Genomic DNA, 13,141 nt, shown 5'->3' on the forward strand with positions numbered 1-13,141 from the left:
CTCCAGGCTGTATCACAAGCGGCCGTGATTGGGAGTCCCATATGGTGGCGCACAATTGTCCCAGAGTTGTCCTGGTTAGGGTTTGGCTGGTGTAGGCCGTCATTGTAAATAAGAATTTGTTCTTAACTGACTTGCCTAGTTAAATAAAGGTTACATTTTTTAAAAGTCACAATTTACCTACAATGCATAATGGATTTGAAGCTCTCCAACACGGCCAAAATAATGAAATTCATATTTTCGATATGCTACCTCTTATCTAATTATATAGGTATTTGTGGAGTACTTTACATCTACTAGTGTATATCATGGTTGTCATTTTTGTGCGTTTTGACTTTGAGGCCCATAAAAAAGGGTGTTGATCCACATTCTCTCAACTGAGCCACACTCCCATTACTACATGCATAAATATAAACCTTAGCTACATTGATAATAACAGAGTGGTAGTTTTTGATACTATTCTTTTTCATTATACTTACCATTGTGACGTGTGTACATAACATGAACACCCTTTTCTGATGCTCTGCATCCTACATATTGAGCAACTAACGTTTGAGTTGATCACAGAGTGAAACAAGGAGTTAGACTTTCATTTTATTTAAACAATTATCTGTTTTTATTCATAGGCATTGAAGTTAATGTATGTCAATCGGACCAGGTAGTAGGAGGAGTGTTCCACTGCACCAATAAGCGCTCAAATAATTGTCTGTTTAGTGCCCAGTTCCAATAAATCAGCTCAGTCCATCCAGATCCCCTCTGTAGCATTACTCATTAACCAGTCCAGCCAACTGTATTTGTTTGTTTTGGGGGCGGATCATGTGATGCAACCATAGACAGGTGTTCATTAATTGATGTTAGTTAATCCTTCAACAGTTGGCTAGAACACAGTCCCTAGCACAGAAAAGGTTTCAGAAACACTGGGCTGGATAGCACAGCCTATAGCCTCAGTGGTTGCATCTTCAGCGTAACAAGACCAAAGCAGTAGGATACATTTTATATAAAAACAAACTAGTTGACCTGTCAATGTGGATAATAAGAATCGGCCTGCTTGACTGCTACTTAGCTGAGTAATGCTTTGATCACCTAGATCAGGGGTCGGGAACCTATGGCTCCCGAGCCAGGTGTGGCTCTTTTGATGATTGCATCTGGCTCGCAGATAAAACAAAATATTCTCACTTTTTTTTTTTTTTTTTTTTTTAAATAAATGTTATCCCCTTTTCTCCCCAATTTTCGTGGTATCCAATCGCTAGTAATTACTATCTTGTCTCATCGCTACAACTCCTTGTTTTAATCCATCCATCGATTTTTCACTGCTCATGTCCTGTTCAGGGCTGCAGGAGCAATTGTCCATTATTTTAATTAAATGATACTGGCCTACGTTGGCCGTTGCTAGGTAAAACAGGTAAACGCCTCCTTTTTGAATCAGTCTGCTCGGTCATTAGCTCAAAGCTAACCCTTCGACGAAGAAGATGGCAAAAAGAAAAAAAGATGACGAGTATCGTACATTTCAGGACGAATGGACCGAAGAATTCGCCTTTGTGGAGAGAGCAGGTTCTGCGGTGTGTCTAATTTGCAATGACAAAATTACATCGATGAAACGGTCGAATGTAAAGCGGCACTTCGACACGCGCCATGCTACCTTTGCATCAAAATACCCTGCGGGAGACAGCAGAAAGAAAGCGTGCCAAGAGCTACTGAGCAGGGTGCAAGCGAATATTATAACAACATTATTTAAGAATAAATTCAGAGGCTTATTATACTGACATTTAGTTGAATTCACTTTTAAAATATATTATATGGCTCTCACTGAAATAAATTTCCAATTTTTTTGCTTTCATGGCTCTCTTAGTCAAAAAGGTTCCCGACCCCTGACCTAGATCAATGCTGACTGCTGAGGATGTTTGACCATTATACACTGTTTAATCCTTTGGATCAAAGGTCACAGAGGCCATAATAGAGTCACTACTGCCATAGCTAATAATAACCAACACAAAGCTCTTTGATTCAGATTTAAGAAATCCTATTGGTGATGGTGCATATTTTGTGTACTATTTAGGAAACAGTGTTACTGGTACGAAAAAGTTCAAAAACTCTGTATACCATAAATACAGGAAATTAATGCAATATGATAATGCAGCGGTGGGTCTAGATCTGTGCACCACTTCACATTTCAATCATAATTATTGAAATTGCCATCTCTGATCCTGAGATATCATCCAATAGGACTTAGCCAAGTGTTTACTATGGCTGTGGTGAGAAAGCAGAGGTAACAGCTAGAGTGGAGAGTTCACCAGCTATCCGTCTGTCAGCCTGGATACTTCCTTTGATCATACTGAATTTATTCCTTCACCCTTCGCATCTGGTGCTCCAGTATTTAAGTCTAACCTATGGCGAAACAGGGATTTGTGTCTGTGAATGTTGCATGTGAGGCTGGCACCATCCGCGCCAGGTCCTGGTAAATATTAGACTAGAGCAGCCTGGGAATCACTGCCAGCTGCCCTAGATAAGAGGACAATGGAGCAAGTTAATGATTCAACCAGCGTTACAGATGGACAGACTGCTTAAATGTCCCGTTTGGGGATGAAGAGACAGACTGGATGGGTTGGTGTGTGCTCGTGGAGCAGAGAGAAAGGGGGAATACACTTGTGCCTTAAATTGGTCTGATTCCTTGTCTCGGATTACCCGACTCTGTGATTATTACGCATCATGGCTAAGCTGGTGGAGTGTGTGCCAAACTTCTCAGAGGGCCGGAACAAAAAGGTGAGTAGGCATGGGAGATAAAGAAAGTGGGTTACCTGTTTGCACAGCAGAAGGAAGCTGTTAGTAGTAGTCTGGGGTGTGATTAACACAATACACATGATCGCTTTATATTGGTCATGTAAGAAGACTTTCTGTCTGATTACCAAGAACATTTTTATTTTACATGTTTCTGTATTTACATATTTATATTTATGAATCAAGGGGGCCTCATGGAGACTGTGAATACCTAAGCAAACAAACAAGCCAATTCCAAACAATTTTACAGTATAATCTCAATCCTGAATATGATCTCGAGGTACCAACAAAATGTTTTCTGAAAATGTTTTAAGAGTCAATGTGACTTGCTTCCAGGTGATTGATGCCATAGCAGAGGCCATTTCCAGCACGGAGGGATGCAGTCTGCTCGACGTGGACCCTGGATCCTCCACCAACCGTACAGTCTACACCTTCGTAGGCTCGCCACAGGCTGTGGTGGAGGGTGCATTGAACGCTGCACGCACTGCCTTCCCACTCATTGATATGACCAAACACTCAGGTAGGAGATAGAGAGTAAGAGCTAAAAAGAGAGACAGAAACTGCTGACCCCTCACATGACTTAGTCAAACAGTTACACTACCGTTCAAAGTTTGGGGTCACTTAGAAATGTCCTTGTTTTTGAAAGAAAAGCAATTTTTTGGTCCGTTAAAATAACATCAAATTGATCAGAAATACAGTGTAGACATTGATAATGTTGTAAATGACTATTGTAGCTGGAAACGGCAGATTTTTTATGGAATATATACATAGGCATACTGAGGCCCATTATCAGCAACCATCACTCCTGTGTTCCAATGGCAGGTTGTGTTAACTAATCCAATTTTATCATAGCTAATCCAAGTTTATCACTAATTGATCAATGGAAAACCCTTTTGCAATTATGTTAGCACAGCTGAAAACTGTTGTGCTGATTAAAGAAGCAATACAATTGGCCTTCTTTAGACTAGTTGAGTATCTGGAGCATCAGCATTTGTGGGTTCAATTACAAGCTCAAAATGGCCAGAAACAAAGAACTTTCTTCTGAAACCTGTCAGCCTATTCTTGTTCTGAAAAATGAAGGATATTCCATGCGAGAAATTGCCAAGAAACTGAAGATCTTGTACAACTCTGTGTACTACTCCCTTCACAGAACAGCGCAAACTGTCTCTAACCAGAATAGAAAGAGGAGTGGGAGGCCCCGGTGCACAACTGAGCAAGAGGACAAGTACATTAGAGTGTCTAGTTTGAGAAACAGACGCCTCACAAGTCCTCAACTGGCAGCTTCATTAAATAGTACCCGCAAAACAACAGTCTCAACTTAAACAGTGAAGAGGCAACTCTGGGATGCTGGCCGTCTGTGTTATTTTGCCCATCTTAATCTTTTCTTCTTATTGGCCAGTCTGAGATAGGCTTTTTCTTTGCAACTCTGCCAACTAGTCTAAAGAAGGCCAGTTGTATGGCTTCTTTAATTAGCACAACAGTTTTCAGCTGTGCTAACATAATTGCAAAAGGGTTTTCCAATGATCAATTAGCCTTTTAAAATTATAAACTTGGACTAGCTAACACAACGTGCCATTGGAACACAAGAGTGATGGTTGCTGATAATGGGCCTCAGTACGCCTATGTAGATATTCCATAAAAAAATCTGCCGTTTCCAGCTACAATAGTCATTAACAACATTAACAATGTCTACACTGTATTTCTGAGCAATTTGATGTTATTTTAATGGACAAAAAAATGTGCTTTACTTTCAAAAACAAGGACATTTCAAAGTGACCCCAAAATTTTGAAGGGCAGTGTATGTTCAAAGGCCATAGTTTAGAAATACCACGACTCCTCTCCACCTCACTTTAAGTGCAAATAAGGTGTGGCTAAGTACTGTTGATAAGTTGTTTAATGTGTTTAGTGGAACAATATGTGCGTTTGTTGTAGGGGAGCATCCACGGATGGGCGCCATGGACGTGTGTCCCTTCATCCCTGTCCAGAATGTCACTATGGAGGACTGTGTCAACTGTGCCAACATTTTTGCCCAGCACCTAACAGATGTGCTGCATGTACCTGGTAGGTTTTCCTCTCTGACCCATTGACCTATAGTTAACATATTGGCCATTTACTTTGCTGTAGACAAAGCCACAAGGTCAGTTTCAGTGCAGTGCCCCTTGGTTCTGTGTATTCTTTCCCATATGGTATTGCTCTCAAAAAGCCACAAACAGGTGAATGAGACACGTTGTCGTTTCTCCATAGTGTATCTTTATGGAGAAGCAGCGAGGAAGGAGAACAGGAGATCTCTTCCCTCTGTCCGGGCAGGGGAGTATGAGGCCTTGTCTGAGAAAGTGAGTTTGACCTAACTTCATTGTATTCATACCCAATGGGCAACATTTCCCTCATTGTAGAAGAGCATAGATCAGCGAAAAATAAGCTAAAAATCAAAGGCAGTACTTTCACTACTTTCAGTGATCTGATTGCTCTGCCCTCATATACAGTTGAAGTCAGAAGTTTACATACACCTTAGCCAAATACATTTAAACTCAGTTTTTCACAATTCCTGACATGTAATCCTAGTAAAAATCCCTATCTTAGGTCACTCACCACTTTATTTTAAGAATGTGAAATGTCAGAATAATAGTAGACTGAAAGATTTATTTCAGCTTTTATTTATTTCATCACATTCCCAGTGGGTCAGAAGTTTACATACACTCAATTAGTATTTGGTACCATTGCCTTTAAATTGTTTAACTTGGGTCAAATGCCTTCCACAAGTTTGCCACAATAAGTTGGGTGAATTTTGGCCCATTCCTCTTGACAGTGCATGTGTAACTGAGTCAGGTTTGTAGGCCTCCTTGCTCACACACGCTTTTTCAGTTCTGCCCACACATTTTCTATAGGATTGAGGTCAGGGCTTTCTGATGGCCACTCCAATACCTTGACTTTGTTGTCTTTAATACCTTTTGCCACAACTTTGGAAGTATTCTTGGAGGCATTGTCCATTTGGAAGACGCATTTGCGACCAAGCTTTAACTTCCTGACTGATGTCTTGAGATGTTGCTTCAATATATCCACATCATTTTCTTTCCTCATGATGCCATCTATTTCTGAAGTGCACAAGTACCTCCTGCAGCAAAGCACCCCCACAACATGATGCTGCCACCCCCGTGTGTCACAGTTGGAATGGTGTTCTTCGGCTTGCAAGCCTCGCACTTTTTCCTTCAAACATAACGATGGTCATTATGGCCAAACAGTTCTATTTTTGTTTCAGCAGACCAGAGGACATTTTTCCAAAAAGTATGATCTTTGTCCCCATGTGCAGTTGCAAACCGTAGTCTGTCTTTTTTATGGCGGTTTTGGAACAGTGGCTTCTTCCTTGCTGAGTGGCCTTTCAGGTTATGTCGATATAGGACTCATTTTACTGTGGCTATAGATACTTTTGTACCTGTTTCCTCCAGCATCTTCACAAGGTTCTTTGCTGTTGTTCTGGGATTGATTTGCACTTTTCGCACCAAAGTACATTCATCTCTAGGAGACAGAACGCGTCTCCTTCCTGAGCGGTATGACAGCTGCGTGGTCCCATGGTGTTTATACTTGCGTACTATTGTTTGTACAGATGAACGTGGTACCTTCAGGCGTTTGGAAATTGCTCCCAAGGATGAACCAGACTTGTGGAGGTCTACAATTGTTTTTCTGAGGTCTTGGCTGATTTCTTTATATTTTCCCATTATGTCAAGCAAAGAGGCATTGAGTTTGAAGGTAGGCCTTGAAATACATCCACAGGTACACCTCCAATTGACTCAAATTATGTCAATTAGCCTATCAGAAGCTTCTAAAGCCATGACATCATTGTCTGGAATTTTTCAAGCTGTTTAAAGGCACAGTCAACTTAGTGTATGTAAACTTCTGACCCACTGGAATTGTGATACAGTGAACTATACGTGAAATAATCTGTCTGTAAACAATTGTTGTAAAAATTACTTGTGTCATGCACAAAGTAGATGTTCTAACCGACTTGCCAAAACGACAGTTTGTTAACAAGAAATGTGTGGAGTGGTTGAAAAACGAGTTTCAATGACTCCAACCTAACTGTATGTAAACTTCCGACTTCAACTCTATATCCTCACATTGAAGTGTTTTACCATTTTGTTTTCAAGACAACCAGGGATACACGTGGAACACAAAACAGGTTGACATAAACAGTTGCATTCATGAGTTTTATTGTCAATAAATGTCAATAAAAAATAAGGTCCGCCAAGCAAAAACGTGATACAAATGTTATTTATAAGAATGCTGTAAATAGATTGTTTGCTCAGTGGGAAATTAATAATTAGTCAGTGACAACTATGTGGAGTTTGGTGTTTGTGACAGCAACTATGTGAGCTTATTACAGTATCACACACAATGTGCAATAATTGTGTATGATTTTCTATGTAGAAGATCCCTTACCTTTCTAATTTCTCTAGTGTGGCTTGTGAGCGCCATAGAGCAAAGCTCATGAGAGTCTTAGCTTTTCATACTGGGGTTATAATAGTTTCTAGCTCAAACCGTTCAGACTTTACAGATGTTTTTGTGAGAATAACCATTTTCTGGATCCGCCTTTGTCTCATTAACACTGCTCAACCCCCAGGCTAATGGTTCAACCCCAGGCTAATGGTTCAACCCCCAGGCTAATGTCAGGTATCGGCTGATGCAGAAGAAACAGACAAATCCAATGTAAAAAAAACAAAGTCTGTAGCTCAAACACACAATGTTTAAGAGGGGTTGGAATCACAAAATGATGCCGATGTGTCTATTGTCCTCAGTTGAAGAGGACAGAGTGGGCTCCTGACTATGGCCCTGCCACCTTCGTGGCCTCCTGGGGAGCTACAGTAGCAGGGGCTCGCAAATTCCTGGTTGCCTACAACATAAACCTCCTCAGCACCAAGGAACAAGCCCATCGGATCGCACTAGATATCCGGGAACAAGGCAGAAGCAAAGACCAGGTAGGGTAGGCTCGCTACTGTACATCTTGATCGCCCAATGTCAGAGATGAATGACACACAGCTACTTTGGCTTTGGAAGAGATTCCTCAAATTTTTACAAGACATTATTGTTTTCCTCTTCTTTATAACTGACACTGAACTAATAAAAGTCTATTTTTGAGTCATATGCCTTGTCTGCTTCCAAAGACAGTAACTTTATTGATTTGTATTGTAGCCGGGTCTGATGAAGAAGGTGCAGGGAATGGGATGGTACCTGGAAGAGGCGAACATAGCCCAGGTGTCCACCAACATCCTGGACTTTGAGCTGACGCCCGTCCACACTGTTTACGAAGAGATCTGCAGTGCGGCCAAGGTAAGGAGCTACCACAACCACAACAACAACCGCAGCTGAAAACAGTACAGCATTATTGTGCAAAACCCTCTCATTGATCTGGTGGTTTGAACCAGTGACATAAGGGCAGCTAATAATGTCAAAAAGTTGAGCCAATTTGACACCTCTCCTTCCTTCCTCTTCTCCCCAGGACCTGAACCTGCCAGTGGTGGGCTCTCAGATTGTAGGCCTCATGCCTCTGAGAGCCGTGCTGGACTGTGCTGACTTCTACATCCAGAGAGACAGGCTCTTCATTGTGGAGGAGGAGCACAAAGTCCGTCTGGTCATCAGTAAACTTGGGCTTGATTCACTTGGGCCTTTCGTCCCCAAAGAGAGAATCATAGAGTGAGTACCAATGAGTGCACTATTTCCATGGCCTATGGGACTTTTCCATTCTAGTCATTCAAATCAATTTCTATGGTTGTGACTCTAGGTACATGGTGGAGAGGACTGAGGAGGACAAGCGTTTGGTGTCTCTGTCTCTGCAGCAGTTTGTCCGCAGCGTGGGAGCCAGAACCGCTGCTCCAGGAGGAGGGTCAGTCTCTGCTGCTGTCGCTGCAATGGTACAACCATCTTTAATATCATGTAGATGACTATATTCCCTGTATGACCTTGCCCAGGACATAGGAATAAACCAATATAAAGTATGTACAATACAAGGAGGAGTCAAAGGTGTGTGTGTGTGTGTGCATTTCAGGGGGCTGCTCTGGGAGCCATGGTGGGTCAGATGACCTATGGGAAGAGGCAGTTTGATAGCCTGGACAGCATCATGAGGAGACTCATCCCTCCCTTCCATCAGGCCATGAATGAACTGCTCGTCATGGTGGACGCAGACTCCAAGGCATTCAGTCGCTATATGGTGAGAGGAAAACATATCATGGTTAAACCAGATTGAAGACTTCAGTCTGGGTTAACCGGGCTAGGGAAAGCAGGAACTATACCGGGAAAAACTAGACTGAAATCCTAACTGAATATTTTTCACTATTGTTTCACTTTATTCGGTTTCAGAGCATATTCAGATTGGATTCCAGGCTAAGAAAAAAAAACTTATCTAAACTTATGCTTTGAATTTTTTTTTGAAAAAAAATATGTTTTATTATCCGGTGCAGTGAAATGTGTTGTTTTTCAGGGTCAGCCATAGTAGTACGGAGCCCCTGGAACAAATTAGGGTTAAGGCTGATGCAACCCTGCTCAGCCTTTTAGCTAAGCAGAGAGTCATACAAAATATGATGAATATTTCTTCTGATGATAAAAGTTCAGGTGAAGAACGAGTGATAAAAGCTGTTTTTGTTTCTTGTAAATGCTTACTTTGAAGGTTCGAACCAAGGTATGATCTTAATGTTTGCTGTCTTGTGGCTTTGCTATGAAAATGTAGTGGAATGTAATCTTTCAGTGGAAAAGGAGTGTTGATATAAGCTTCAGGGAACAGGGAAGAGTTTAGTACAACTATCTAGATCTTTTTGACTCTGTCAATGAACCTGTCAATGAATCACTTCCATCTAGCATACTAGTCATAGTTTATAGCCGGTCCCATGTCAAACGGCTGTTGCATTTTCACCACAGGGTGTGGTGGTGCCATTGTTGAATTTAGTTGAAAGCTGATGGTATTACACAACGCGTTTAATTGTGATGTGAGAATAAATGTGGCTTGTATAGGCTTTGCTGACACTGTATGCAGTTCTCTTTTAGTCCTGTTTTATAAGGTTTAACTTTCTCTTTTTCAGGCTGCATTGAAGATGCCAAGGAACACAACAGATGAAGTTAAAAGGTGATTGCCATGCTACAATATATGGCAGTTCTGTCGAATCCAAGATGTCAGAGAAGCATGTCATTAAAGTAGATGTGTAATTACGCACACACACAAACAGCACAGCACGTTGGAACTATTTCAAACCATCTTTACTTCAGATTGACATCTATGGAAACTCATTACTGTACATTCTCCTGTATCCCGTCCTCACCTGTCTTCACAAGTCACCTCCTTTTACCTGGCAAGCAACCTGGCCCATCCCTGTAAACACATAAAGCAGGCTTTCCCAAAGAAGAATGGTTTACTGTAGTTCTTTTACGGTCAGCTCATCTGGTCTAACAGTAAGTAAGGTGTAGTCTTGTAGTCATGGTGTAGTCTTGTCATGCTCCAAATCTATCTCACCTCTCTGCTCTTCCTCTTTCCTATACCTTATACCTATCCCTACGCCTAATCCTGCCTCTGACCCTACCCTGGTCTTGCTTCTGACCTGCCTCTTCCCCTATTCCTACCTACTCCTGCCTTCCCATTAACCCTACCCCTGTTCCTGCCGCAGGAGGGAAGCTGCCATGCAGGAGGGTCTGAAGCAGGCCGTGGCGGTCCCACTGTCTCTGGCTGAACGAGTCAACCTGCTGTGGCCTTGTCTAAAGGAAATGGTGATCTACGGAAACGTGGCCTGCAAGTCTGACCTCCAGGTACTGTATGAGAGACGCTTTTACAGTGACTGAAACCATGAACAGAGTCCCTGTCTATGGACTTTGCATTGCAACTGCAAGCATACCTGAGTGACTTCTATGCAGTTGCTTATTTGCTTGAGGGCAGACACCGACATGCATAAATGACTGTGGAACATTTTGTTTTGTGCCTGTCACATGGATGACGCTGGAGAGACGAAGCAGGTACGGGGAGTAAAACATTTAATATAGAATGGACATGGAACGAGACAGTAACAGCGTCAGCAAACAGGTAACCCTGACAAAAAACTATTAATGCTGCAGCGGGGAACAGAGCTGGGGAACTGACAAATATAAGGGAGGAAATAAACAGGTGATGACTGAGTCCAGGTGAGTCCAATATCGCTGATGCGCGTGACGAGGGGACGCAGGTGTGCGTAGTAAATGGAAGGAGTGCGTGATGCAGGGCAGCCTGGCGCCCTCAAGCGCCAGGGGGGGGGGGGGAGAGCGGGAGCAGACGTGAAAGTGCCAACTGCTTATACTCACATACCACCCTACTGGCATACTGTAAAACAGCATTTCAAAACACCAGGACACCCATAAGTGTCTCCATGAAGTATGGTTGCAAAACGTTTTCTGACAGATGCCCCAGAGCTATGACATGCATTATACTGTAGACAGCCTACAAAAACATCTTCCTTATATGGTTATTTTTCGTGGCGTTGCAGGTAGCAGCTAAAGCCCTGGAAACAGCAGTGTTTGGAGCCTACTACAACGTTGTGATCAACCTCAAGGATATCACAGATGAGTCCTTCAAAGTGACTGTAAGTTACAATGTAGCCTGTAGGTCTTTCTGACTCAAAGGATTACGTAGGTCATCTTTCAATACTGGAAAACCAGATTTTGGTGAGAGTCAGTGGCTTATTACATAGTTATACTCATACAATCGTGTTTTGTGTTTTGCAGACTCAACAGAGAGCATCAGCTCTGCTTACTGAGGCCAGGGAGAGTGCTAATGCAGTCCTGGATACTGCAGAGAGAAAAAAGTGAAGAAGTTACCACATTACCAAAGCATCACCCGCTGCCTGCCTAGGCCTCAAACCAGGCTTTCACAACCATCAATTCTATTGCAAATAAACTGGGTTCACATAAATACATGCTTTATCAACTACTCCTCAATGGTGCTCCTTTGCTTTGTTAGGAATTCACTAAATACTTACGTAATGTACTGTATAGCAGCAGCCTACACCAAGCCAGGATGTCACAGTGTTCTTATCCACAGCGACTTACAGGCGCAATTAGGGTTAAGTGCCTTGCTCAAGGGCACATCGGCAGATTGTTCACCTACTTAGCTCGGGGATTCAAACCAGCATCCTTTCGGTTACTGGCCCAACCTCTTAATCTCTAGGCTACCTGCCGCCCTGAATCACACGAAATAGAATAGTACTACAAGGTTTCTTCTTCTCTCTTCCACTTCGACATGAAGCTAAAATGATAGAGTAGTATTATTTGCTTCTGAATGACAAAGTGATGCGTTTCGGGATATGAACCCCGTCCATACCTCAGCTCCACCTGTGTAGTACAACAGCCAGGATGACATGACGGCAATAAAAGGGTGTAGTTTATCCAGTTCCTATAAATAAGAACATCCTTCACACAAGACAAAGGACAGAATCGAGAGCTGCTTACCAACCAGTTACAGGCGTGTACACTCTTCATTTAATCTACGTTCTATGTTAAAACTAAAATACATGCATTATTTATTTTTGCTTTCTGGCATATATTCAGTATTTGTATATCTCAAATGAGTATTCATTATTCTTTTGATTACATGTAATGTATTGGAATAACTTTAGATTTTGAACAAGGAACTTTTGGGCAGGTTAATCTGTTTTATAGCCTTATATTAATATGATCAAACAGTGATTATAAAACGGAATCCTTTGTTGCAATTTTCTTACCAAAGTAACAAATTTCATCGCCGGGACTTGAAAATGTTTGGCAGCAGCTCAGGTAAAATATCCTCATTGTTTTGTCTGCACTGCATACAACATTTTATGAACATATTTTGCCTAGCAGTGTTTAAATGATAATTCTCCTTTTGACTGATTCTCTCTCCTAGGTGGTCGTCACCCCCCAGGGTATGAAGTAGATCAGGGGGACCAAGGGACCAGGGGGCTGTCCTCCTGGGGATAAAGACCACCACTCTGGGGGGGGGGGACGAGACCATGGTCTTCCAGAGGCTTGCTACCCCCCCAGACCACAGAGTCAGTGGTGACCATGGAGGCAGACACAGCCCTGGTGGTAGAGACCACCATGGTCATGGTAGTGGTAGTGGTCATGGAGAAGGCCATAGGTTTTCCTTTGAAGATTTACAAAAAATTATGGTAACACAAACAAGGAACTTTATCTTATGGTCAAAATATTGTGCGCTACCCTTATTTACTCAGTAGCCATGGAGCTAACATTGACATAACCCGCAGTCCAAACAATACCCTGAGGGACTTGTTTTGATGGCAACAAAGGCCAGGTTTCATAGCACAGTAAACACCCACAATGACAAGGTGATCCCCGTTATACAGGTGAGAAGACAAAACTTTCTCTCACA

General features: G+C 42.2%; 1 protein-coding gene across 2 annotated transcripts; it reads left to right on the top strand.

Moving 5' to 3' along the window:
• Window positions 1-1,210: 1,210 nt before the first annotated feature.
• LOC139566374 (formimidoyltransferase-cyclodeaminase-like) lies at window positions 1,211-11,686 on the top strand. Of its 2 annotated transcripts, XM_071387501.1 has the most exons (13): window positions 1,215-2,757; window positions 3,109-3,292; window positions 4,705-4,833; window positions 5,017-5,105; window positions 7,563-7,742; window positions 7,957-8,094; window positions 8,264-8,457; window positions 8,546-8,675; window positions 8,810-8,971; window positions 9,837-9,880; window positions 10,416-10,554; window positions 11,262-11,357; window positions 11,500-11,686. In XM_071387501.1, the coding sequence occupies exons 1-13, from the start codon at window positions 2,704-2,706 to the stop codon at window positions 11,581-11,583; spliced, it is 1,623 nt and encodes a 540-aa protein (XP_071243602.1). In that variant the 5' UTR covers window positions 1,215-2,703; the 3' UTR covers window positions 11,584-11,686. The 2 variants fall into 2 exon arrangements, 1 of the variants encoding a protein (XP_071243602.1); XR_011673093.1 differs by lacking the exons at window positions 11,262-11,357; window positions 11,500-11,686 and adding an exon at window positions 10,087-10,203 and having other exon boundaries at window positions 1,211-2,757; window positions 10,416-10,555.
• Window positions 11,687-13,141: the final 1,455 nt, after the last annotated feature.

The sequence above is a fragment of the Salvelinus alpinus genome, chromosome 38, assembly GCF_045679555.1.
Source record: "Salvelinus alpinus chromosome 38, SLU_Salpinus.1, whole genome shotgun sequence".
Lineage (NCBI taxonomy): Eukaryota > Metazoa > Chordata > Actinopteri > Salmoniformes > Salmonidae > Salvelinus > Salvelinus alpinus.

Bases quoted from the DNA above. Each gene is read 5' to 3' on its own strand.
- LOC139566374 (XM_071387501.1), top strand. From the start codon at position 2,704: ATGGCTAAGCTGGTGGAGTGTGTGCCAAACTTCTCAGAGGGCCGGAAC. The intron at 3,293-4,704 runs GTAGGAGATAGA...CGTTTGTTGTAG, and splicing joins TGATATGACCAAACACTCAG to GGGAGCATCCACGGATGGGC. The intron at 4,834-5,016 runs GTAGGTTTTCCT...GTTTCTCCATAG, and splicing joins AGATGTGCTGCATGTACCTG to TGTATCTTTATGGAGAAGCA.